This window comes from Chelonia mydas, chromosome 3, assembly GCF_015237465.2.
Source record: "Chelonia mydas isolate rCheMyd1 chromosome 3, rCheMyd1.pri.v2, whole genome shotgun sequence".
Lineage (NCBI taxonomy): Eukaryota > Metazoa > Chordata > Testudines > Cheloniidae > Chelonia > Chelonia mydas.
The window spans coordinates 141,354,204-141,380,875 of record NC_057851.1 but is presented as its reverse complement, the minus strand read 5'-3'; the positions used below and the strand labels follow the sequence as shown (position 1 = coordinate 141,380,875).

Here is a 26,672-nt window from a genome sequence, read left to right as displayed (position 1 = left end):
GGGCTAGAAGCAAAGCTGGGCTGGGGGCGAAGAGGGAATGAGGGCAGAGCAGGGATGGAGTGGACCTGCAGCTGATGCCAGAGCCAGGGTGGGGGTGGAGCAGGTGGCAGAGCAGTGCTGTGACTGGGGGGCAGAACAGGGCTGGGTGGCATTCCCTCCCTGCCTCTTGTGGGGCAGGGAGGGGCCCTGCTGCGTGCACCCCCAAACATTCTTCCTATCCTTCCTAGGGGGACACACCCCACAACTTGGGGACAACTGCCTTAAGTGTTTTGATCAGACTAGTGCACATTGTACCAAGAAGCCACTTGGAGCTAAATGTCCTGTACAGAAAAACTACATGAAAAGAATGGTAAGGTTGCAAAATGAAGTGTTCAGGTGTCAGGAAAAGAAAAGAGATAAGGCTGGTCAGGCCACCTGAATCCTGCCCTCTTCCCCATATGTGTTTTGATGCAGTCTTTCATTACACAGAATCTGATTATCCACTATACCCAAGAGGGGCAGCTGCAGGGAGCTAGTTATGGCTCCATGGTTCAGAGCTGGCATTCTCTGGTGCCAGTTATGGCTGACCGGGGCAGATATAAATTATGCCATCAGAGGCTTGAGCATCGCAGAGCTCTCCCACACTACCTCCTCCCTGTCCCACCCATGTCCTGAATCCAGAATGCCCGCAATAGGCCTAGGGTTGCCAATTTGGATTGGATGTTTTCCTGGAGGTTTCATCACATGACATAGTCTTTAATTAAAGATTCACCTTTAATTCCTGGAGACTCCAGGAGACTCCTTGAGGTTTGGTAACCCTAAACAGGCCTCTTTTCCACCTTACATCCAGAGTGGAGGTGGTAGGTAGATTTAGGATAGTTTGCCAGATTATTATCAACAGAGAGTTCCCCTGTACAAGGGCCATTGTCAGCTTCTTTAAAGTCACTTTGCGCTGTGTATGATATATTGAATAGATTCCCCCACCACATCTAGCCACCCCTTCAAACGCAGTTACACCTAAATATACACAGACTGTCAGACAGCCAGGCGACTGGTCGTGGCTTTAGGAGGAACAGGAGAAGGCACAGTCTGTTAGAACTACCAGGCAGATGGGACTATCCCCAGCAAGGCAGCAATCAGGGTTGTCCTTACCCATATGCAAAGTATGCAGCTGCACAGGGCACCAGGAAATTTGGGGCACCAAATTTCCTGGTGCCCTGTGTAGCTGCGTGCTGCTCCAGCCCCTGCTCCGGCTCTTCCCCAAGGCCCCTGCCCTGCTCCACCCCCGCCCCTTTCCCGCCCCAGCCCTGCCTTTTCCCTCCCTTGCTCCGCCCCTGCCCCGCCCCCACTCCTAGGAGCTCTGCAGCAGGGCCGGGCCTGCACTCACCGGCGGCGGCAAGTGCAGCGACCGGGCTCGAGCCGCACCACCGGTGAGTGCTGGGGGGTGGTTCCTCCCTGCCCCCCAAGCCAGCCACCCCCCCCCACAGAGGCCTGCCCCCCCACAGGGGGGCTGCAAAGGCCCCAGAATTGCTAGGGATGGCCCTGGTAGCAATGTTGACCAAGCTGAGGTGACTGCTTTCATTAGGAGCCTATATACCTGCCTCAGAGTGACCTGGTTGGACGCTTGCTTATGGATTGGCTGGACTGTTAGGACTCGCAGGGAATTACTTCAGATGACTCATCAGGCTCAGAGCACATCAGGCTCACACTCATCACACAGACTATTGTATAATTTAGTAGGAGGGATGCAAATTATAAACCTAAAATTATCTCAGATCCCATTTAAATATAGCAGCAGTTCTGTCTGCCTCATTGGGAACTACTTGTTTTACTGGTTTTTGTTGTTTCCCTCATGTTGGTTGATTCCAATTCCACAGGTCAAAATGCTGATTTTAAGCTTTGGCAAGTACATTGGGCCACAAACAGGAGATACTCTGGTTTTAATTTAGAGTCCGCTCTGCAGAACCTATGGAACCAAAGAGGACTCAGTTTATTTAAAAAAACAACAGAAAAAATGTATGGGAAAAAATACCTTCATAGTAAACCCTTATATCCCTTCTAGCTGTCCTTACACAACACTTAGAATTATGTAATGTGGTTGTCTAGAGCCGAGTACTTTCTCAGATAGAGAAAGCAGTAACACTCTTCTAATAGCCGGAGGTGACAGAAGCTTTGGGAAGATACTGATATACATTCATTATATTGCTTTTACAGGCTTTAAAATTTCTTCAGGGCATTTCCTGCTCTCAAAGGTGAATTCAATTGAATAATACTGAATCCCTGCTTAAAAAAACACCCCAGACACTCCTTTCCTGTAGAACAATTGGAAATTAAAAGGCCCAGGATTATACAGAAAGGGCACTGGCAGTTATGAATGTAATGCTTTAGGAGATGAGATGGGTTCTCCTGTACAAAACTGAAGGAGAAGTTGCAGCTGGTTGAAAGCCAGCTGGTACCGTAAAGTAAACAGTAGAGGGGACAGAAATCTATACACACACCGCCCCTTCCTCTGTTCAAAGTACAAACTGATTGAAAGGGGTCCTGTAGTAGCAGTGGGAGAATGAAATCCTTACCCATGAGCTTTGTTAAAGAGACATACTCTAAGTGTATCAGGGGAAAATAAATTACTGGACATTTATTAATATACAGTGTTTGCCATAGAATGCATATAAATTAAATTAATTTAAAAATTATAGGGTGGCTTTAGATTCACAGTGGCAACTTTAAAATATGCAATAATTTTATAACTTTTTGTCCTGTATCAAATATACTGTACATATATTCTGTTTTCTTTTCCCCTTTGTAATCAGGCAAAATTCAGAAACTGTAAATTTCCCCACTAACTCAGAACATGCCAGAGGAAAGAAATGTCTATATATGTGCTAGCTGGTTAACATCGACTATTGAGCCACTACTCATTAACTCTTACTCAGGATTTGTGTAACATTCTGGTAATGACGGTATTCTAGGACAGCATTTGTGTAAATTGCTGGATATTATGTAGTGACATTCCCCTGGTGTTATCCAGACCGGTGGTCTGCTGCATCACTCCAATCCTTGACTCTGGGAGCCACAGCCTCTGGCATGTAAGCTGCTCCTTGGATTGTGCAACCAAGTGACACTAGCCAATATCTCCGGTCCCAGACACAACCCTAGGAACCTCCGTCTTGCAGTGTCCAGGTATGCCCACTGGATACTGCAAGCTTATATGAGTTCGTCAGTTTAACAAAGAAATTGATATGCACCAGGCTTGTTATCCCAAGGGGAGTCTCTGACATGCTTCAAACCAAATGCACTGCTTCAGGTAGAATAAACAAACAAATTTATTAACTACAAAGATAGATAGGCAAAAAGTCAGAGTGGTTACCAAAATAAAATAAAATATAAGCACGCAGTCTAAACTCTCAACCCTATTAGACTGGGCAGCATCTATATTAAGCAGTTTTTGTCACCCTACTGGACATTAAAGTCCTTAATATACAGGTTTGTTTCTTAAACCTGGGCCAATCTCCTCTGTTGGAGTCTTGTCTTCTTCTCAGTGTTTTAGGGCTTGTCTACACTGGCAATTTACAGCGCTGCAACTTTCTCACTCAGGGGTGTGAAACTCCACCCCCCCTCCCCCCGAGCGCTGCAAGTTTCAGTGCTGTAAAGTGCCAGTGTAGACAGTGCACCAGCATGGGGAGCCATGCTCCCAGCTTGAGTAGCTAGACCACTCATGGAGGTGGTTTCTTTAGAGGGTGGCTTTAGATTCTGCTCTGCTGCGACCACAGAAGCCACATTAAAGCGCTGCTGCAGCAGTGCTTTAGCGTTGCCAGTGTAGACTAGCCCTTTGTTGCTTGCAGCAAAGGTGGGGGCAGGAGAAGGGCCCAGTATGTGTCCACTCTGTCTGTTTTATACCCTCAGTCCATGTGCTTGGGGAACACAAGTCCAGGCATGTCTGGAGGGCATTGCTGAGTCTCTCCAAGCAAGGTTGAGCAATTCCTCTGGTGTGGCCACATGCAGGTGAGTCATTGCATTGTAGCTCCCTTGCTGGACAATGGTTGCTGATGAGTTTCAGAGTAGCAGCTGTGTTAGTCTGTATCTGCAAAAAGTAAAGGAGTACTTGTGGCACCTTAGAGACTAACCAATTTATTTGAGCATAAGCTTTCGTGGGCTACAGCCCACTTCATTAGATGCATAGAATGGAACATATAGTAAGAAGATATATATATATATACATACAGAGAACATGAAAAGGTGGAAGTTGCCATACCAACTCTAATAGGCTAATTAATTAAGATGAGCTATTATCAGCAGGAGAGAAAAAAACAACAACAAAAAAAACTTTTGTAGTGATCATCAAGATGGCCCATTTCAGACAGTTGACAAGAAGGTGTGAGGATACTTAACATGGGGAAATAGAGTCAATTTGTGTAATGATCCAGCCACTCCTACATGCCTCCAGCTTCCATCCAGGACACACCACACAATCCATTGTCTACAACCAAGCTCTAAAATACAACTGCATGTGCTCCAATCCCTCAGACAAACACCTACAAGATCTCTATCAAGCATCCTTAAAACTACAATATCCACCTGCTGAAGTGAAAAAACAGATTGACAGAGCCAGAAAAGTACCCAGAAGTCACCTACTACAGGACAGGCCCAACAAAGAAAATAACAGAACGCCACTAGCCATCACCTTCAGCCCCCAACTAAAACCTCTCCAGTGCATCATCAAAGATCTACAACTTATCCTGAAAGATGATCCCTCACTCTCCAGATCTTGGGAGACAGACCAGTTCTCATTTACAGACAGCCCCCCAACCTGAAGCAAATACTCACCAGCAACCACACACCACACAACAAAAACACTAACCCAGGAACCTATCCTTGCAACAAAGCCCAATGCCAACTCTGTCCACATATGTATTCAAGCGACACCATCATAGGACCTAATCACATCAGCCATGCCATCAGGGGCTCGTTCATCTGCACATCTACCAATGTGATATATGCCATCATGTGCCAGCAATGCCCCTCTGCCATGTAAATTGGCCAAACCGGACAGTCTCTACGCAAAAGAATAAATGAACACAAATCTGACATCAGGAATCATAACATTCAAAAACCAGTCGGAGAACACTTCAACCTCTCTGGTCACTCAGTAACAGACTTAAAGGTGGCAATTTTGCAACAGAAAAGCTTCAAAAACAGACTCCAGCAAGAAACTGCTGAACTGGAATTAATTTGCAAACTAGATACCATTAACTTGGGCTTGAATAGAGGCTGGGAGTGGCTGGGTCATTACACAAATTGAATCTATTTCCCCTTGTTAAGTATCCTCACACCTTCCTGTCAACTGTCTGAAATGGGCCATCTTGATTATCACGACAAAAGTTTTTTTTTCTCCTGCTGATAATAGCTCATCTTAATTAGCCTCTTAGAGTTGGTATGGCAACTTCCACCTTTTCATGTTCTCTGTATGTGTACATATATCTTCTTACTATATGTTCCATTCTATGGATCTGATGAAGTGGGTTGTAGCCCACGAAAGCTTATGCTCAAATAAATTTGTTAGTCTCTAAGGTGCCACAAGTACTCCTGTTCTTTTTATTGATGGGTTGTTTGACACCCCGCCCAGGCATTGGTTACTTTCCTTGCTGTTGCCTCTGGGGAGCTAATATCTGGCTGATTCCCCAATTTACAGCCTGTTTTAGTGACCACCGTACAACACAATTCTCATAACTTCATATGCATTAATGATACACATGTATGGATAGAGAAATGACTTTCAGCAGATCATAACCTTTCCCCTGATACCTTACAAGGCATGCTTTATATGTAAGATCACGATTATATGAAAATGAGGAATATGGCTGTTACAGTACGCTCCCCCAAGGTATGGAATGGCATTTATGTAAATTGCTGGATACTATGTATAAAAGATTTTAAATGTAAACGTACATTGTGTATATTTTCCCCCTTTTTCAGTGGCAGGGAATTAGCTATCCTTTGAAAAACTGGCTTATGACTCCTATTTCTCAATCCTAGAAATAAAATATACTTGAGTCCATCCACTTCGTAGAGTGGTAATTTCAAGAACTTTTGGCATCTCTAAAAATAAGATTTAAATGTCTAGATAAATCAGGTGACACGTGAGAACATTGTGCTTCAAAAGATTACCATACTGTCATGCCAAAGTGTGTAAGATGTTCCTGGCTTGCTGTATGGCACACAAAGTAGCTATTAAACATGCATTATCTTTGAAAAGGCAGAAAGTATTGAGTCAAATGAAAATGATGGATGAAGTGATCTTGATGGGGTACAATTGTAAAAAGTTATGTAGCATTAATACTGTGTAGAACCCAGGAATATCCAGCTCCAATAAAAGAGCACAGTTTCTAAGGTACGTACTTTATATTTGATTCACCCAGTATTGGAGGGCTATATTTGTTATGTTAACCTACTTAGAGGTTGGAATAGATACTTATTTGTAAATACATTGAAATAAAGAAATCAAATCACATGTATCTGTGATCCAGCTATGTAAACATTTCTTTTTTTACTTTTGTTACACAGGGTGATGTTGTCTTGTTGGGAGCTATATTTCTGCAATTTGTCCACCTCAACATAGCAGGTACTAAAATGCTGCTACAAACCTCTACTGCAGACATATTACATTGGGAATTTACTGCACTGTATTACTGGTTTAAGCCCCATTTTAAACTAGTATGGTGTGCCTATATTAGGGTTTTGCACTGGTATAAGTACACTGAGGTATTTACACAATTGCAGATTTCACTAATCTAGATGAGACCGCCCTGAGCCTAATCTTTCTCTTCCAATGTTTTCAAATTCCTGCCTGCATTCAACAGTGCCTCTATTGTGCATGGCAGAGAAGTGCTAGTTGATTGCATCTTCACAGCTGATACTTAATGCTGTGTGATTATACAATTTATATTAAGCATTACTTGTTACCGATGGAAACAAATTGCAATTTAGGCCCCAATTCAGGCCTCAAATTGAAATTAAGCACATGCTGAAGCACCCTTCCTGCATAGGGACATTTTCCTGAATCAGGGCCTAAGACAGTGGAATTGTTGACAGAGCTGTGCCATTTGCTGCACAAAACCAGTTGGTGTGTGATATGTTCAGGGACACAGTTGTGAATTCTGTGCACCCCCCAAAGTCCTGTTGATTTCAGTAGGAATTTTGGATGGATAAGGAATAGAGAATGGGAACCCAGGGATTGCTTTACAACTTAAAAATTCTTCTAAATATTAAAAATACAACTTTTTGCAGCCACAGGATCTACTGCATTTAAATGTTTTAATAAAATGTTTTGCATCCTTGAAACAATTGTAAAAAAACAAAACAAAATTAAAAGTGAGATTTTATTATAGGTAGAAAACAGTTTATATTTTATTAATCCTGAAGCAACTCTAAAACCGAATTCAAAGCCTTCTTCAAAATCTTGAAACAACATTTAAAACACCAGTAGATAAACAATTGCTCTAAAACTCACTACATATTGTGGGAGCAAACATTGTCCCACTGAAATTAATATAATTTTGTCAAATTGCATTGAACAAATTATTATTTTGCAGGCTGGAGGTCTAATCCTGTCATCCTTATCCATGCAGAACTCCAAGTGAAGTCAGTGAGAGTCTGTCTGTGTAATCTTCAGAAATAATCTCTATGATCCTAATTCAGCAATCTATCCCTATTCAGCAAAACACTAAGCATGTTTACTGAATAGAGATGGAAATAAGCATGTGCTTAAACGCTTTCCCAAATTGGGGAGTATGAATACTTTATAATATGTAATCACTATTTAATGTGCCTATTAAAGTGCAAAATAATATATTTGGGTATTTGAAAATTTGACAATATAAATTTGTTACTGATATTCCATTTATTATTGTCAGTAAATTTTCTTTTTGAGGTTGGCATCACTAGTCAATCTTCAGATGTGACAAAACTGTTGCTTCACTGAGTTGCTGTATAAGGGCACAAGCTAATGAAAACGAAGAAAACATATGGAGAAAAGCTATATAGCTTGTGTTCCTCCCACTTAATTCTAATACTGACCTCTGCACAAGAAAAGTGACAGCTAATATCACAATTGCTATAACATTTATTCCCACAAGGTGGCATTGATAGCACTATTGGGTAAGAAGCGTTACTAAGACTGAGCATCCCACTGAAGGTCAAGAAACTATCTCTACTTTTTTCATCTTCTGGTAAAGAATGGATCAGTTTAATTTGTAGCTGATAGTCACCCATGAAAAATGACACAAGACGGTAAAACTGGGTGCAAACTGCAGAGGAAAAATAAAAACCTGAATTTACACAGTGTGACCCTAAGCACCACTGTGTTCACACACTAGTACAATGATGTTTGTACAAAAGATGCTTTGTAAGGTAACTTTGAAAACTAACAGCACACTGGTAATTAATATCATTGTAAAATGCATGTGCTAACCTTATATGTGAAGTTATGAATTCCCTCTTTATAATGTTGCTAGGCCAGTTTTAAGAGGACAGCCTAGCTTAGGTAAAGGTAATAAACAGGTCTGTCCTACCTCAGTTTACATATGAGCCATAAACAAAGCTATTAAGCAAACCAGTGTGGGGGTGGAGAGGCTGTCTTGAGCATGAACTCGAGGGACAGAGATTTAACATGGCACCTGCACCGCAGAGAGACACAAGAGGCTGAATCCCCAGGACACCTTCCTATGTCTAAGAACAAAGAGAGTTCTTTGGGAATATAAGGGACAGAGGGAGATTCCATCTTTTTCTTTCACACCTAAGACAACAAGGGAAACCAACATCTCGTACTTCTGTGGAAGGTCCTAATGGAGAGACAGTCAGCCATGCTGGACCAACAGTAATTGGTGAATAAAACCATCTTAAACAGAAATTGTGCCTTGCTGGATTAAGTTTTAGACTTTTAGATGCGTGTTTTCACTTTTATTTGTTTGTAACCATCTCTAGCTTTATTTCTTTTACCTGGCATCACTTAACCTATGTCCTGCTGTTAATAAATAATCTAAGCCATCCCAGGGCTATTTCTGAATTGAAGTAATTGTTAACTCCATTTAATATGGCTAACTGATGGGTACTGTCTCTTTAAAAGAGCAAACTAATGCTATTATTTCTCTGAGTGGCCTAGAAGAGGGTCAGACACTTCCGGGAAGATGGTTGTGGGGAAATTTGGGATTGGAAGTATTTTTGGGCCATCTTGCCAGGTGTAGCCAAAGTTCGTGGAAACCCGGGGCTTCTGTTGTGTTGTGGCAGGCTGCTGGGGTCAGAAGGACTGAACCAGGGCCGCACATCACATAGACACTTAGGATACTCCACGCTTGTCTGCTGGCTGTGGGCATCCGAGCTGTGAGCCGCAGCTGCAGAGCATTTAAGGCACCGGGGTGACAGGGCAGGTGGTGACACAGCACCTTACTGGTCTGGATTGCACCCCAAAACGTGACACACTGTACAGTAGCACACCGGTCAACTGCTGAAAAATAAAACCCGGGGGGACTTGCAACATCCAAAGGTGTCAGGTGCCGCCTCCTACAAAGCGGAGAGGTTTTACAGAATTCTTTTTGCTAGAAGCAACCTAAATCACAGATAAAAATTATGGTTGTATATAGCAAATATCCTATAACATATTGTGAATGACTTCCTTCCCCTCAATTCTTCTCATTTCACCACTTTTCCTTCTGTATATTGATACATTAAAAAGCTATCACTCACAAACAGTGATCTTTTTCAGTGTCTTGTTATTTCCCCCGCACATTAAAAGCCTCCTGGAGGGGAGGAAGGACTCTGAAGCTCCTGCCCCCTCGTGTCCCACTCACCCCAAGTTTCAGAGCTCCACGCGGAACCACAACTTCAAAGCACTGTCTACACAGCTATTTTTAGAGCACTAGTGCAAGTCCTGCTAGCCCAACTCTGTCAGCCTGGGCTTGGAGACTCGATCCCGCAGGCTCCAAAATGCTGTGTAGACATAGCCCTAGTCTCCAAATACTGGACTGTGGCTGCCTTAGAGCAGGGCTACAAGAGGGAAGGAAGGAAATTGTTAGCTCAGACTCTCCTCTGCACCAGCACAGGTGACAACCAGAATTCTGGTGCTTGCACTCCCCGAGTGTTACACAGCTGAGTAAGTGGAGCCAGCAGTACTCCACACCCTAAATTGGTAGCATGGTCTGCCCCCATTGCTAGTGCTTAAAGGCTATTGCTGGGAGGACTGCATGCTGCTGATGAGACAGTTCATGAGCGCACACCCCAGGACCAGTGGAGGCATTCGGCCTGCCTCAGCACTCCTCACCCAACATCTTTGACAACTGCCGCTTGTGCGGTAGAGCTCAGCACCAGCCCTACGAGCTCAGTGAGAATTTAATTCCCTGGATACAGCATTAACTATAGCCCAGGTACATATTAGTCGCTGGAAATTTCAGGAAGAAGTTTTGCAAGCACAGTGGTAAAACGTTCCTAACACATGCAGCGGACTAGATGGAAGAGTTGTTCAGGACAGGACTACCTAGTGCCCCAAACAAAGTTTGTTGGTGACATCCCTGTGCTTGGGACAATGAAAATATGTGAGCATACGGTGGTACTCCATCTGAAGAACCTAGAGCCCTTGACTGCCAGTCTCATCATCTCACCAATAGACAATGCTGGAGAACTTGAAATACCTAGATGTATATATTAGAATTATTAATGAAATAGTTAATAGTATTGTCAGTGTTAGACTTCATTTTGATGAATGGGGCAATTCATCCCCCTTGGCAAGTGTTTTAGTTTGTCCAGAGAATTGATAAGACTGCTTTGGTTTATATTCAGTTCAAATTCTGAAAATCCTCCCTGCAACTGGCTAGAACCATTTGTATTTAAATAAAAGCATACATCCTTCAGGGATTGACAACTACCGCCACTGTCTAGTTGGAGACAGGCTGAAAACTTGGCCCTTAGTGCTTTAGGTGTCATGCCGAAATTTTCATAATTTATTACCTGTAAATCCCAACATTCATTCCTCTAACTTGTTATTAACAACAGATCCAAGCCCTGCCAGCCCTCTAAGAGATATTTGCATTAGAAAGTCACACTTCCTAAGGCAGGGGTGGGCAAACTAAGGCCATGGGCTGAATCTGGCCCTCGAGCTCCTGTTGGGGAGCAGGGTCCAGGGCTTGTCCCGCTCTAGCGCTGATGAGGGAAGGGAGGTTGGAGCAGGGTTGGAGGCTGCTCTGCGCGGCTCCCAGAAGCAGCGGCATGTCCACACTCCGACTCCTATGCATAGGGGTAGCCAGGAGGCTCTGCTCTGCACGCTGCCCCCTGCAGCTCCCATTGGCCAGCAACCGCGGCCAATGGGAGCTGCAGGGGCAGTGCCTGCAGACAGGGCAGTGCACAGCAGAGCTGCCTGGCTACGCCTTCACTTAGGAGTCAGAGGGTGGACATACCGCTACTTCTGGGAGCCGCTTGAGGTAAGCACACCCCAGAGCCTGCACCTCTGAGCCACACCCCCGCCACGCCCCAACCCCATGCCCCAGCCCTGGTCCCCCTCCTGCCCTCCAAACCCCTTGATCCCAGCCCAGAGCATCCTCCTGCACCCCAAACCCCTCATTCCCAGCCCCACCCCAGAGCCCGCACCCACAGCCCAAGCCCTCACATCCCCCCCGTCCCAGCCCAGAGCCCCCTCCCACATCCTGAACTCATCATTTCTGACCCCATACTGGAGCCGCACCCCTTCCTGCACCCCAACCCCAATTTCGTTAGCATTCATGGCCCGCCACACAATTTCTATAGCCGGATATGGCCCTCGGGCCAAAAAGTTTGCCCACCCCTGTCTTAAGGGGTAGAAGCCAGCCCAGCCCAAATGAGAGGACAAGAGGAAAAGAGGTAGACTAGATCAGACTTGCTTAAGAGAGAGTGGGGTTAATTAAATCAGATGGGTAAGAATGAGTTTGTGGGAGGAGGCAGGCAGGGAAGTGAGACTGTGTCAGCAGGAAACTGTAGTTTGCTACCCAATACCAACGTGAGCAACTGTCCTGTAGAGTCCAAGAAGGCTCACTCGCTTGTGGCTCCTGCAGATGGAAATTGTCACAGCCCTTTTAAATATTCTAAAGTTGCACATCAGGGATAAAGGAAAGATGGACATCCCTTGTCTAAGGGCTTGTTTATACTTGAAACGCTATGGTGGTGCTGCGGTAGCGCTTCAATGTAAACACTACGGGAGGAGTTCTCCTGTTAATTCACCTCCCTGAGAGGCGGTAGCTGGGTCAATGGAGGAATTCTTCCGTCAACCTAGTGCTATCGACACCGGGGGTTAGGTCGACAATGACATCGCTCAGGGGTGTGGATTTTTTACACCTGTGAGCAACATAGCTGGGTCAACCTAACTTTTTAGTGTAGACCAGGCATAAGGGAAAAAGGATTAAATAATGTGAAACTTTAATGTTATTTCAAAGTCTGAAACCTTGGAAGATTTCCTGTAACATATGTTCATTATAGCATAAAAAGCTTTCTTGGGCTTCTGAAGGACTATATAATTCTTATATTTTTAAGCCATTTCTTAAATTTGTCTTCTGAATAAATCTGCTAATTCAGTCATTTGGAATGCATCCAAGTATTTGCAGCATGGTTTCTGGGTAAGGGTTATTTCTGTGTAGGAGGAAATTAGGCCAGTAGTATAGAATTACCCCTTACATTTTCTGTGCCCTGGCCGGCCTGTTAACTTTTTCTTTTCATTTTGAACACACGCTGTAGAAAGTCTTCTATCTTCTGGACAGACAGCTCTTATCTCCTAGGTCAATGAAAGTGAACCATGCACCTTGGCCCAAAAAGTGAACGTGCACTGGGATAATACATTTTGACAAAGATGTCCTTGAGTATCCTGACAAGCAGAAGAAATGTATGCAGACAGAAGAACATATTTCAAAATAAATACTGCCAGGGCATCAATGACCCTTTACAGATAGTTTCCAGTACTCCAATTTGAACTGTCAGTGGAAAAAAAATAAATGTGTTAATCTGAAGATCAATGAGCAATCACCCAGCCCCTTTTAACTTGGAGGCTTTTTTTAAATTAAGAAGTGTGCTTGGTACATATTTAGGGACACTTGCAGCTTAGATGGGTGATGAATGGGGAATGCTCCTTGCTTCCCTTTGAGATATAAAATAAATATTTGGTAATTTGTTAAAGAGGCTTACCTATACGCTTAAAGACAGTTGCCAAAACATTAATAGTTGATCAGTTGGCAAGAGCAAGCAGGACAAATGTGCACTTTTGTCAAAAAGTGGGGTCCAGAGGAACATGCGGGAGGGAGGGGAGAGCGGTGACACAATCCCTGTGCTGGGGGGAGGCAGGACTTGAGCGAGAAGCAACAGCAGCCCCAGTCTCACGCTGCAGGCAGGCAGGGCTCAGGCAATCAGTGAGGGAGGAGGGGCTTGGCCTAGCCCCACATGGTGTCCCGTTTTCCCTTTGGGAAATATAGTCACCCTAGTAAACCATCTCCTGTTTGTCACAAAGTGTTAAATTGTCTTGTCGCACACAAAAAGGAGACACTCTGGTCAAGAAAATTAGATAAGATACTTCAGTCTGTGCTAAGTAGTTGCTGCTCTTAACATTTACAAAATAATAAAATTCAAATAAAATAGAATATTTCAGATATATTATGTCACAATCTGATATGACTCAATGTGATAGGACACCTCATATTATGCACTGCTACTAGTGACACTCTCAAATGGATCCTCACAGCTCCTACCACAGTGAGGTAGGCAGGAGAGGCTTGTTATCCTTACTTGACAGAAGGAGAAACTAAGGCTGAGAAAGGTGAAGTGACTTGTCTTAGGTCATGAACTGCTCAGGGACAATTACTGGAGAGAAGCAGCAAGATTAATCAGACACATGATTGCTTATGATTTATTTGCTTGGTCTTAAGTTAAAAGAGAACAAAATGACCTGAGTCTCCTCCGCGTTAACAGCCCCCTGCTCGGCCAATCAGCATTCAGACTCTCGGAGCTGGGAGGCTGAGCAGTCTCACGAGATGCCCCGAAGGATGGGATCACTCTCAGAGCACTATTCCAGCCCCCCCCCCTTTGTGAGGGTAACCTCTTCACCCCACAAAACACAAACATCCTTGGGGGAGGGAGGGAAGAAGGAAAGAGGCAAAATAGAAGCAAGAGACGATGAGAAAGGAGGGAGGGAAAGAGTAAAAGGACAAACCCCAATTTCCCCAGTGATTCTACAGGACAAAGTCCTAGATAGGAAATCAAATTCTACCACTTTAACCTAGTGTTTTCTGTACCTAGAATTCAGCCGGCACCAGGTGGATCAGACTGAACAGGTTCCAAACCTCTCTGAGGCTCTTACCTTCTAGACAGGGACGTTGGTTTTCTAGCAAAATGAGCAGTAGGAAAGGAGAAAGCTCTAAAAAGGTTCCTCCTCGTGTTCAAGTACATGAATCCTAATTCTCAGTCCTCAAGGAGAAACCCTGAGAAGGAGACTTGCTGCAGCAAAGACACGGGGGGTCTCTGAGGTTGCCCCTGCTTTGTAACTCTTTCCTGCCTGGCTGATGTCAGGGTCTCTCTGTGAGGTCACCGCCTCCCTACCACCTTTGCCCAATAGGCTGAGGTCCTGCAACAGGCCTTTGTGATGTCACTGCCACACCCACCCCTTCCCTGCAAGGCTGATGTCCTGCTCCTGGCCAGCCTCTCTGGATGTTTGAGGTACTTCCTGTGGATCACCCCACTCAATGACAGTTGAGTCTGGGGATCAAGCCGGCTACACAGTAAAGCTTCAGAGGCTGCTCCCTATGCAACACTCAGTTTAAATTAGTGATTTTAAGGCCAGACAGGACCATTAGAGCAACTAATCTGACCCTCTGCATATCCCAGCCCTCCTGTATAACACAATAGCTAGGTTTTGATCAACGCACATACCAGAAAGGCATCTAGTCTTCATTAGAAGACATCAAGAGATGGAGAATCCACCACTTCCTTTGGTAGTTTGTTGTTCCAATGGTGAATCATGCTCACTGTTAAATATTTGTGCCTTATGTCTAATATGAATTTGTCTGTTTTCATTTTCCCACCACTCTGTCTTGTTATGCCTTTCTCTGCAAGATTAAAGAGCCCTTTAATACTTGATATTTGGTCTCCATGAAGGCACTTAGACACTTCAATGAAGTCACCTCTTGACCTTCTTTTTTATATGCTAAACAGATCGAGCTCTTTCAATAGCTCACAAGAAGGCATTTTTCTCCAGCCCTCAAAACATTTTATTTGCTGCACGATCTCTTCAATTTTTCAACATCTTTTAAAAATATGGACACCAAAACTGGCTGCAATATTCCAATCTGTCTCACTAATGCTGTGTCACCTCCCTACCCTACTCGCTACTCAGCTCCTATGTCTAATGATGGCTTCAGCGCTGTTCACCACCGCATCACACTGGGAGTTCATGTTGAGCAGCTTGCCCAGTATGACCACTAGAACCTTGTCAGAGTCACTGCTTTCCTGGATACCCCTATTCCGTAGGTGTCGCCTGCATGCTTTGTTGCTAGGTATATTACCTTGCAATTGGCTCTATTCAAACTTGTTTTGTTTGAATGGGTCCAGCTTACCAAGTGATCCAGATCGCTCTATATGTCTGCCCTGTCCTCATCATTATTTACAACTCTGCCAGTAGTTTGTCACCCACACATTTTATCGGCAGTGATTTTATATTTTCTTCCAGTTCATTGATAAAAATTATTTTTAAAAAATTAGTTCTTGAGAGCCTCTTCAGACCCCCCTCGTACCAAATGCCTGCTCCCTACAGCCATAGGCACCGACTTCGTGGGTGCTCCGGGGCTGGAGCACCCATGGGGAAAAATTGGTGGGTGCTCTGCACCCACCGGCAGCCAAGCTCCTCGCCCCACCCCTGCCTCCCAGCTCACCTCCGCCTCCTCCCCCAGCATGCCGTCCCCACTTCTCTTCCCAGCTCTTGCTGCCAAACAGCTGTTTCACGGTGTAACTAGCTGTGGGAGGGAGCGGGGAGGAGTGGGAACGTGGCTCAGGGTAGGAGGTGAAGCCAGGGCAGGGATTTGGGGAAGCACTCCAATAGGGGCTGGGAGGGGGCTGAGTTGGGGCGGCGACTTTGGGGAAGGGGTTGGAATGGGGGAGGGGCAGGGGCAGGAGGGGGCATGGCTGGAAGCGGGGGGTGCGAGCACTCACCCGTGCCAGGAGAAGTTGGTACCTATGCCTACAGCACAGCAGGAAAAGGCCATCCAGCCCTGGTGTTACATAGGGGCTAAGCACAGAACAAACACATGCTTAGGAGCTGTGTTATCCAGAGGCACTGAGCAACATGTGGGGGTTAGCAACTTACAAATGCACTATAATCGTATAGTGTAAACAGGCCCCAACTGTGTCTCAGTCTCCCACCCCATAAAATGGGGATAATAAATGAAACCTTGATTATCTCTATTTTCTAGTTGGGGAAACTGAGGCACACAGAGGTGAAGAGACTTGCTCATGGTCACAAAGCCAGCAACAGAAAACAGCAGGTCGTCTGCTTGCCAGTCCTGGGCCCTAGCTCTGATTATCCTGGCCTCTCTGCTCTAACTTTAGTCTCAACCCAACTCGAGGGTTTCTTCTTCTCTGTGTCCCTTAACTCCACATCACTACAGAAGAAAGATTTTCTCTTAGCCACCTGGCTCTCATGCATGTGGATGCATTTCCAAAAGCCGTGCTTTGGCTCAGTCACATGTTATGGGTTTGATGGAGGAACCACTTGGTGACATTGTATGGCCTGTTATACAGGAGGTCAGATTAGAAGGACAGAATGGTCCTTTCTGACCTTAAAATCTGTGAATCTATACATTTCCCTGCTGCTGCTAGTAAGATAACTCTGGTCATATTTTCTATCATTCACTTTCAGTTGGAATAATAAAGCAATACTTACAAGCACACACTACTCTGGGCAATTTATTTATCCAGTATTGGCTCCTAATCCATAACACCAAATTAGCTTTCTTCCTTCTCTTAGCATGTGCTTTATCTTGCCTCCTTTCCCACCTCCACTCCCACTCTCTCTTCGAAAAGGAACTACCAGCAGTCTGCAGTAATACAGGGTAGAAACAGGCAGAGTTATATGAAGAGAGCATGAGAGAGACCAGTTGAGTTAGCAGCAGATACACACTGATTATAGCATCATCTGCTTACTTTTCATTAATGAACAACTTCAGAGAGTGGTGCATATATTTAGCACTGGAAAAGCAATTACATGCCGTCTGCATCCATAGAGTAGTGTGCTGTTGTAAGATTTCACAAGATAAGCAGGGTTGGTTGGTGCTTGGATAAGTGACCTCTAAAGAAAACAAAATGTGCTATTGGGAGTACTGTGGATGTTTTAGTAGGAGGCACGGTCTGTTTGAGGCAGTTTGGAATCAATGTCCCAGCAGGGTGCTGCTGGACATGCAGCTTTTTGGCAAAGATGGAAAACGATGCTACTGACCACCACTCTCGTGCTCAAAAATCCTAGTCCCAGACAGTCTCCTGGCCAGATGCCAATATAAGAAGCTACAATCTGCCTACCCAACTCCCCTTTGAATATAGTATGCTTTCTGAAATACTTGTCCTCAACGGTTTTCCCAGAGCTTGCACAATTATAACCTTCCTCCCCAGAGGTAGCTGCATTTCAATAGAGGATAAAATGGTTCCTCTTTCCTGAATCTGATTCAAAACCCAGTGAAGTCAACGAAGTTGACAGAAAGACTCATAATGAATGTTGGCGCAGGTCCTACTGGCATTAAGGATAACCTTATTAGATTATAACCTGATCAGACCTTTCCAACAGTTACTTTGTATAAGAAGAATCTACTATAAAGGTTAATCCTATGGTAAGGAATTCATCAGCCTTCTGAAGATCCCTTAATTATGTCTGGAATGGATTTCAGGGCAGCCAGAGAAGCGAATGATTCTGGAGTTTAGACACCTCTACGATGGGCTTCATTATAAAACAGGAAAGTGAATGTAAAGAATTTTTAAATTTGTTTTATTATAAATTAACTTACATTTCAAAACAAAGTTGTATCACCTCCAAAAAATTAGAACTTCTTTGTTTAGAAAATGTTGAAAGTGATGGGGAGGTCTTTCGATAATTTTGAAAATATTTTTTCAATTTTTTGTTAAGCAGGAAATTTGTCACAACCATTCTTTTTCCATGAACCAGGGTGGATAAAAATCAATGATTTAAAAAAAAATCTGATTTTTAAAATTTAAATAGGATTTTTTTGATAACATGCTTTTTGAGGAAAAAAACCTATCTAAAGATAGTTTTAATTAAGACACATTATAGCTCAAAGATACCTCATCGTGGAATAGGGATTATAAATTCTAATTCTATAGTATGAGACAATATATTCATGTAACATTTAAGAAAAAGTTTTGTAAATGAGTTCCAATCATTCATGGATTAGGGACCCAATCTAATGGGGTTCCAGGGGCTTCTGTATAGATTATTTAGGTTAATCTTTCTATCTACCCAATGGGACTCAGTGCTCAGTCTAGAAGATACCATCAGAGATGCTTAGTTTTGCAGTTCTTAGACTGTGGATTTGTGTCTCCAGAGGTAACATGCTTGTTAACAGTAAAAATGTTTTAAATAAATAAATAATATATAGAAGTGAGAAATAACAGACCTCAACACTATTATCTCTCTGTAAATTTGTGTACATAGAGTCAATCCCTTACCTCTCTATAAAAGTGCAAAGTTTCAAAAAGTTCAGTGAATAGAAGATTGTTGGGTGCGGAATAGATCTGGACAAGGACAAGAAGTCTCAAGATAAATGTCAGAAGCGAGGAACATATGCTTGTTTTGTTAAAATATTATATGTTTGCTGTTGAAGAAAAAAATCCAGAATACTTAACGTTGTTTTAGTTAAATAAAACAATTTAAATGTCTGTCTGCTGATGTTCTCCTCCTAATACAGCATGGCAAGAAAATCCTCCAAATATTAATGATTAACCTGTTGAATTGGAGATAGTTCACCTCCCAATGACTTAATAAATATCTGCTTCAATTACCTTTGGTAAATGAAATAACCAAACAATCATTCATTTTCTGATATAGCTGTAAAACTAATCTAAAAAGTTTTCAAAATAAATCACTGTTTAAAAATGTATAGTGTGTACCTTCTAAAAATGAAACCTACATCTATTTCTGAGTTGTGAAGAATATGTATTAAGTTTATAACAACCAACAAGAATGCACTTTTATGTAGAAAACCATGATTAAATCGAGTATTCCTGACTAGTGATTTAAATAATGATTTAAATCAAATCCACCCTGCCACGAACAGTTTTGGTTTGAACAAATCAGCATTTTCCAATGAAAGCACCTTTCATGAAGAAATTCCCATCCTGCTCTAGGTCTGCGGGTTAGCCCCATTGTTGCTGTGAAGCTCCAAGTAGCCATGACACGAAAACTATGAGCTCATCTATGAGCTCCAAGGTGACCTCTGGCCACTTGCTTAATTCAATCCAACTAAAATGCTAGAATGCTGGACTCAGACACTGCCAGTCTCTCCTGTTGGAGCTGTTCCACTTGGTATAAATATTCATTGAGCCAGAAACAAAGACTGACTCTATAACCGGGTGAGTAGGAGCCTGAGGACCAAGTCCCTGCACTGGCTGATTCAGTTCAGGGACTTAAGCTGGGGACTCCCACATCCAAGAAAACTGTCCCAACTACTGGTATTCTGGGGTCTCTGTCTCCCTTCGTTTTTTTGACAACAGATTTCAAGAGGCCTCATTTTCCTTCTGCATTGGAATGAAAATGAACTTCAAAACCTTGCAAATTTTTGCAAAACAGAATTGTTTTCCAGTAGGTTCCAGGTACTGTCCCAATGCACTTTGTGGGTCATGGAGAAAAATAAATACATATTCTATGGCAGCCACTTCTAATGCCTGACTGCCCCACGGTGGGTAGCTCATCATGGGATAACGGGTAGAGGGTTGGGCAGGGGCATCACGCAGCCTCATAGTTCAATTCTTTATGAGCAAAATCGTAAAATACCTTTTCTTCTTCAACAGGAAGAACAGCTCCCACTGAAGTTAACAGAAGCACTGGACAATCACCCCCATTAAAATTCTTGGAAGTACTTTTGAAAATCAGACCACTTATCTAGATGCCTCATTTTAGGCACCTACTTTTGAAAATCTTAGCTCACTGAAACAAAAAATTAACTGGTTGCTGCATCTGTAATCTTTTATTTCAACATTATGTTGCATCTGTCATGTGCTAGTAAATTCACTTTTGGTAATCCTTTCTAGCTTTATTTAGCTTGCATGAATATATTTGGCATAGTACTTAAAAATTAAAATTTAACTAAAGGTTTGCAAGCAAGGTTTTTGCTACACTTGTTCCTGAATATCAACACCTAAAACACAATTAGCTAGAAGACTGGCACCATCCTATTGTCTAAAAATAGAAGCTGTATTACGTAACTTAAAATTATAACTCTCACTATACTAAAATCCAATCCTTTGGAAATAATATACCTAATATTTTCATGAAGTTTCCAAGTTACGTAAGATTTTTTAAACTGATTTTCTAAACTGCTGAGCACCCACAATTCCTACTACTATCGGTGCAAGTTGCGGGTGCTCAGACCTCTGAGACCATGTTAAGACTTGACTGAGTACGGACAGCTCCCATCAACTGGAATTGTCAGTGTTCAGAAATTTTGAAAATCAGATACTTAATCTCTATTGAGATTATCTCAGTTCCCACTTGTAAAATGAGAATAATAATAATAATTCTTTGTATCAGAGGTGTAGTGAGGATAAGAACGTAAGAATGGCCATAGTGGGTCAGACCAAAGATCCATCCAGCCCAATATCCTGTCTCCCGACAGTGGCCAATCCAGCCCCAGAGGGAGTGAACCTAACAGGTAATGATCTAGCGATCTCTCTCCTGCCATCCATCTCCACCCTCTGACACACACAGGCTTAGGACACCATTCCTTACCCATCCTGGCAAATAGCCATTAATGAACTTAACCTCCCTGAATTTATCCAGTTCTCTTTTAAACCCTGTTATAGTTCTAGCCTTCACAACCTCCTCAGGCAAGAAGTTCCACAAGTTGACTGTGCACTGTGTGAAGAAGAACTTCCTTTTATTTGTTTTAAACCTGCTGCCCATAATTTCATTTGGTGGCTCCTAGTTCTTATATTATGGGAACAAGTAAATAACTTTTCCTTATTCACTTTCTCCACACCACTCATGATTTTATATACCTCTATCATCTCCCCCTTAGTCCCCTTTTAAAATAAAATAAATTTATTAATGTATTAGAAGTGCTCAGATAAGGGTGTGATGGGAGCCATAAAAGTACCCTGATAAAGCCATTCCTTGTAATAAGTGTGTCAAATGTATCAATCTCAGACCAAACTGTAAAGGACTTGGCTTCACTCTTACAACGTGCTCCATTAGGGTCTGCACCCATGTGAAACCTCAGTGGGCCGCTGTGTGGGCACAGAGATCAAGGCATTGAAGTCTAAGACCCTGATCCTGCAAACGCTTTCTCACATGCTTAACTTTACCTCTGTGAATCATCCTGTTGAAATCAAAGTGTGTGTGTTTTACATGATTTGGGCCTTACAGAGCTCTTATATGAGGGTGCAATGTAAAAGCCTGTGTGAGATATGGCACCCCTTTCTCTGTTGCACCATAAGCTACCTGTCTTCACTTTCAAGGCCCTTCATGACCTATCCCTCCCCAGCTATCATCTGTCATTTGCCACCACTGCCTTCATTGCCCACATGTTAAACTTTCAAGCACCTTGTGCTTTCTCTCATGCCACTTCTCATGCTTGGGAGGTGCTGCCTGTAAACATCTGCAAAACTATCTCATTACCTTTCTTCAAAACCCTCCTTTATTGTGATGCCTACAAAAACTTTTCAGTGACTAAGCTTCTGGCACAACTAGACCACTGCCTGTCATTCTGACCAATACTGTTTCATTGTCTTTTGTCCTCCTCAGCAATCTGTCCAAATCTGTCTGTCTCTTGTCTTATACTCAGATTGTAAGCTCTCTGGGGCAGGGACCTGCTTTATGTTCTGCTCACACAGCCCCTAGAACAATGTGATCTTGCTCCACACCTGCGGCTCCCCTAGGCACTACGGGAACACGAATAATCAAAAATATATCCAAGGTGATGGGAGGGCCTTGCTGCAGAAATCCCTGCCCCCCTTTCGCTTCTTTTCTCTGAAGCCACCTGTAAAGCAGCGCTGCTCCGAAGGGCGTTACCCGCCGGGCACTGCGCCGCCAGGGGGCTGTCCAGGGCAGCGTTAGCGTCCCCGCCCTGGGTCGCTGACCCAGCCCGCCTGCCCCAGGAGCCCCGCTGGGATGGGCGCACCCGGGGGAAGCCCACTGAAGTCACGGGGGGTTGCAGGAGGCTTCCGCGGGGCCGGGATTTCACCCCGGACCCTTGTCCCCGGGGCCGCCGGGGAAGCTGGCTCCGCACTGCCGGCCTGCAGCCGCCAGGCTCCCGCCGCCAAGGAGGAGCCGCCCCACGGCGGACGGGCTCCGAGCGGGCCGCAGTCCTCGGGGTCTCCAGCCCCGGAGCGGCCCCGCTCGCCCGGCCCACCTGTATCCGGGTCTCGGCAGCTCCTGGGCGGCCCCCTGCGCTGCGCCCGCCTGCTCCGTCCTCCCAGGCGGAGCCGCGTCTCCTCTCCAAGCCGGAGCCCCGCTGACCCCGCGCTCCCCGGTACGTAACCGGGGCTGAATCGGCCCCCGGGGTCCCGTTACCGCCCTCCGGCTGCAGCCTGCCCGCCAGCACCCCGCCTCCCGCCGGGCAGGAGGCGGCGCCTCGGGCTCCGCACGCCGCAGAGGGGTGCAGCCCGGCCGCCCGGGGTATGGGCTGTGGAGCTGCCCTCCCCGCCGCGCCCCGAGCTCAGAAACCCGGCCGGGCGAGTCGCCCCGCGCCGCCTGCTGAGACGGCGCCAGCTCGGCAAAGGCACCTGACCCCGCAGGCAGGGTCCAGCTCCTGCCCCCGGGGAGAAGGGGCCTGAGGGGTCAGTCACGCGCCTCGGGTCCCTGACGCCGCCGACCCGGATGGCCTTGGACTGTGCTCTCTGCTCCCTAGTTAACATGTCCCGGCTGGGGTGCGAGAGAGAGCCGCAGTGAACGCTCCAGTGCCGGGCAGGTGTATCTTCCTCTGCTCCTCTGACCCGTCCCTCTTTTCACTCCCTTGTGCTTTTATAAAATATCCCCCCTTTGGGCTGAACGTGCCCTGCTTGGGGGTCAGCTGGCAGGGGAAGACTTTTGCGAAGTCTGAAGACCATCTGTCCCTTTTGGCTGTTTTTTGATCAAGGGGGTGAGGGGAAGATAGTGCTTCTACCTCTTAAAAAAATTGTTACGACTACTTTTGTGCATGGAAATCTCTAAGCCAACTTTCAAACGCCAAGGTAATCCTTGAGTGTCTTTGAAAATAATTTAAAAATTATGAAGATACAAGCCATTTTTTAAAAGGCTCCATGCACACACAATAGACATTTTATTAAACTATGTCAGTGCCTGCTGTAAAACAGGCTCTGCCACTCCATAGAGCCTAGCTAGGTATTTTGCGTATGTGCAAACTAAGGCAGCCCCCTTTGACTTTCACGGTTTCTTTGGGGGCATTGCAGGAGGGCAGATCCACATGCAGAATCTGACCCTGATCTTGCAAACCCTTATGCATGTACATAATTTTTAAGTGCATGCAGGCAGGACCATGTCTGAAGTTACACAAAAAAAGTCTGTAAAATCAGGGCTTAAATTTGTAAAGTGCTGTGAAAATATAAATCCCGAAGTAAATGTTAAGTGTTGTTAGAAAATATTGTAGTTTAAAAACCACAGAATTTTATAAAACCAAACTACACAGGTTTCTTCTCTTAAAACAGAAAGGCCCAAGAACATTAACTACAATATTAAAGTTATAAATGAAGGCCCCAGTCCTGCACACACGTAAGTGTGTTTGCAGAACGGAGGCCCCTGAACACAAAAAAACTGGGAAGTACATAAGTTAAGGTCGTCATTGCAACATTGTCGCCCTCATTGCATGTATGTAGTATTTTATTTTATTACTACTGAGGCTAATAAATGTATGATACATAAATATATACCGTATCTGCTGGCTGGTATAGATTTATATTTATGGTTTAAAGGTAAGAGTATTCTGACAGAGTGAAAAAGTAGATTTCATTCTCTCCCCCCTCCTTCATTTTCAGATAAACAGAAATGTCTCACTCTGAAAACAAAGGGCTGATTTTGGGCATAATGGCAGGGGCTGCAGGAATAAGCTTGGTACTGGTTTGGTATCACAAGATCCGAAAACCTGGGGCAACTGCTTTCCTAGATTTACGCAACAGATTTCATTATGTAGATTTGCAAAATGAAATGCATAACGAGCAAGGAACAGTGATGGCTTTACAAAGAAGACAGCTTCAGATACTGGAAAAATTGAATGGCTTACTATTGAATATGGAAGAACTGAAGAGAGAGGTGAAATTTCTTAAAGAAGCTGTTCCAAAGCTGGAAGAGCTTGTTCGAGATGAGCTGCAAGGGAAGGCTGATGTTCGTCGGATTAGCCCTTCACACAGAGCCACCAGAAAAAGAAGAGCTGAGACAGCTTATGGAGCAACTGAAACTACCAGTTCTGAGGAGGCAGATAGTGAAGGCGGGTGAGTCTAAAATATTTCATGCACAGAACACTTTAAAATTGGCATGCAAACATTCCATATATGTGGAATTATGTTCTGTAAACAGCAGTCCAATTTATTTATGTTTCACGTGTACTTATTATTCTATATCTCAGCATCTGATAAAGCTTTCCAAATCAGTAGGGCCAGATCCTGTACGCTGCTGTGGCTGATTTGCACAGGTCTTCTAGGAATGTCTCAATTTTGATGAAAAAACAAATAAAAATAAAGCATTTTGGAACAAATGGGATGGGATGGTTCAATATTTTGTTTCAACGTGACTTTTAATATTGAAATTTAGATTTTCTATTATATAAAATTTTAGAGGTCAACATCAGAACAAACTGTTTCAATTTTATCAAAATGAAACAGTTTGATTTGAAATCATTTTTTCTAAAATATTTATTTTGCCTGAAATTTTAAGTTTTTTGGGTTTGCTCCTATTCAGAATGAAAACAGATTTTGAAATCTTGAAATTTCCTGCATAACATAATTTCTGGCTCCTGCATAGCTCTGCTCCTGACCTTCTCATGGAGGCATCCCATATCGCCACAACTTCAGATGGGATGTTTAAAAAGAAACTCCTGGATCATTTTTTAAGGGTCCCGGTTGTGTCTAACAGTTATTTAGTGCTTTCCCTTCAAAGTGCATTATACTCATTACTAATTGTGTTCAATGCTCCCTATTGCCTGAGAAGTGAGTATACTGTTTTCTTAGTGCTGTCATCATTTGCTGGCCTGGAGACACAGAATCTAAGCTTCAGTTTCGGGTCTCACTTTCTGTAAATTTAAACAGGTACAACATGGGCAGTGGCAATGCAGATTTCACAATATTGCCCTGATAATGCATCTAAATCCTGACCTGGAGGGCCCACTTTTCGGGTCAAGAGGTCTCCGTACCATTCAGTCCTTGGCCTTTTTTCTAGGGCTGCAAATAAATGCCAGTTGTCATGGTGGATTATGTGGAATTTTATTAATGGGTTACTTTTATAATTAATTTTTCCCTTTTAAGGGAAGGAAAGAAATATGAGCAGTTTGCCCCAACTGTGTGTTCTCAACTCTTCAGTGCATATATTGACAAATCTGCTACACCACTTAGAGACTGTTCTGAAGAGAGCTCTCTTTATGTCCATGCAAATATCCTCATGGAATGACTGCACTCAACTCTAAACATACTGTAGAATTGTAAAGGCCTGCATTTAGTAACAGTCTAAGATAGGGGTAGGCAACCTATGGCACGCGTGCCAAAGACGGCACGTGAGCTGATTTTCAGTGGCACTCACACTGCCCAGGTTCTGGCCACCAGTCTGGGGGCTCTGCATTTTAATTTAATTTTAAATGAAGCTTCTTAAACATTTTAAAAATCTTATTTACTTTATAGTTTAGTTATATATTATAGACTTAAAGAAAGAGACCTTCTAAAAATGTTAAAATGTATTACTGGCACCCAAAACCTTAAATTAGAGTGAATAAATGAAGACTCGGCACACCACTTCTGAAAGGTTGCCAGCCCCTGGTCTAAGTCATTATAGATAGCCAGCTTCTATGATCGGTCTTTAATGTGATGAAGGCAAAAGTTCTGGGATCATGCTTTTGGTTTAATTGTGTTTTAGTAGGTAAATTCCACATAGAGAGCCTCTGTCTCTCTCCTAAAGGTGTGATACCATCAGAGAAATGCAGAACGGCTCTTTTTCGGTATTTATGCCTTTTCTTTTATTTCTGACTTCTAGTGGCTTTAAAGGTAGTTACTGAATGGTTCTATAAACAGGTGTTGCATATTATGGTAACCTGTTGTGTCTGAATGTTACATATGTGTAGAGTAGACTGCATCTAACATGAATACTGAATGCATCCGATGAAGTGAGCTGTAGCTCACGAAAGCTTATGCTCTAATAAATGTGTTAGTCTTGAAGGTGCCACAGGTACTCCTTTTCTTTTTACGAATACAGACTAACACGGCTGCTACTCTGAAAACTGAAAATT

The 26,672-nt window shown here is 43.8% G+C and overlaps 1 protein-coding gene and 1 long non-coding RNA gene across 5 annotated transcripts in view; one reads left to right on the top strand and one right to left on the bottom strand.

Moving 5' to 3' along the window:
• The window catches only part of LOC122465146, a 41,642-nt gene extending 18,923 nt beyond the window's left edge, over positions 1 to 22,719 (bottom strand). For both annotated transcript variants that reach the window (XR_006289750.1, XR_006289751.1), the window contains exon 1: positions 22,599 to 22,719. This is a non-coding gene — a long non-coding RNA (uncharacterized LOC122465146). The remainder of the gene's footprint in view (positions 1 to 22,598) is intronic.
• Positions 22,214 to 26,672, top strand: part of RMDN2 (regulator of microtubule dynamics 2) — a 71,753-nt gene continuing 67,294 nt past the window's right edge. The window contains exons 1-2 of one of the 3 annotated variants that reach the window (XM_037895440.2): positions 22,214 to 22,718; positions 24,220 to 24,672. In XM_037895440.2, coding sequence (XP_037751368.1) covers positions 24,230 to 24,672 — 443 coding nt within the window. In that variant the 5' untranslated portion in view covers positions 22,214 to 22,718; positions 24,220 to 24,229. Of the gene's footprint in view, positions 22,719 to 22,790; positions 23,419 to 24,219; positions 24,673 to 26,672 lie in introns of those variants that run through there. The other 2 variants (XM_043543424.1, XM_037895441.2) reach the window with 2 other exon arrangements.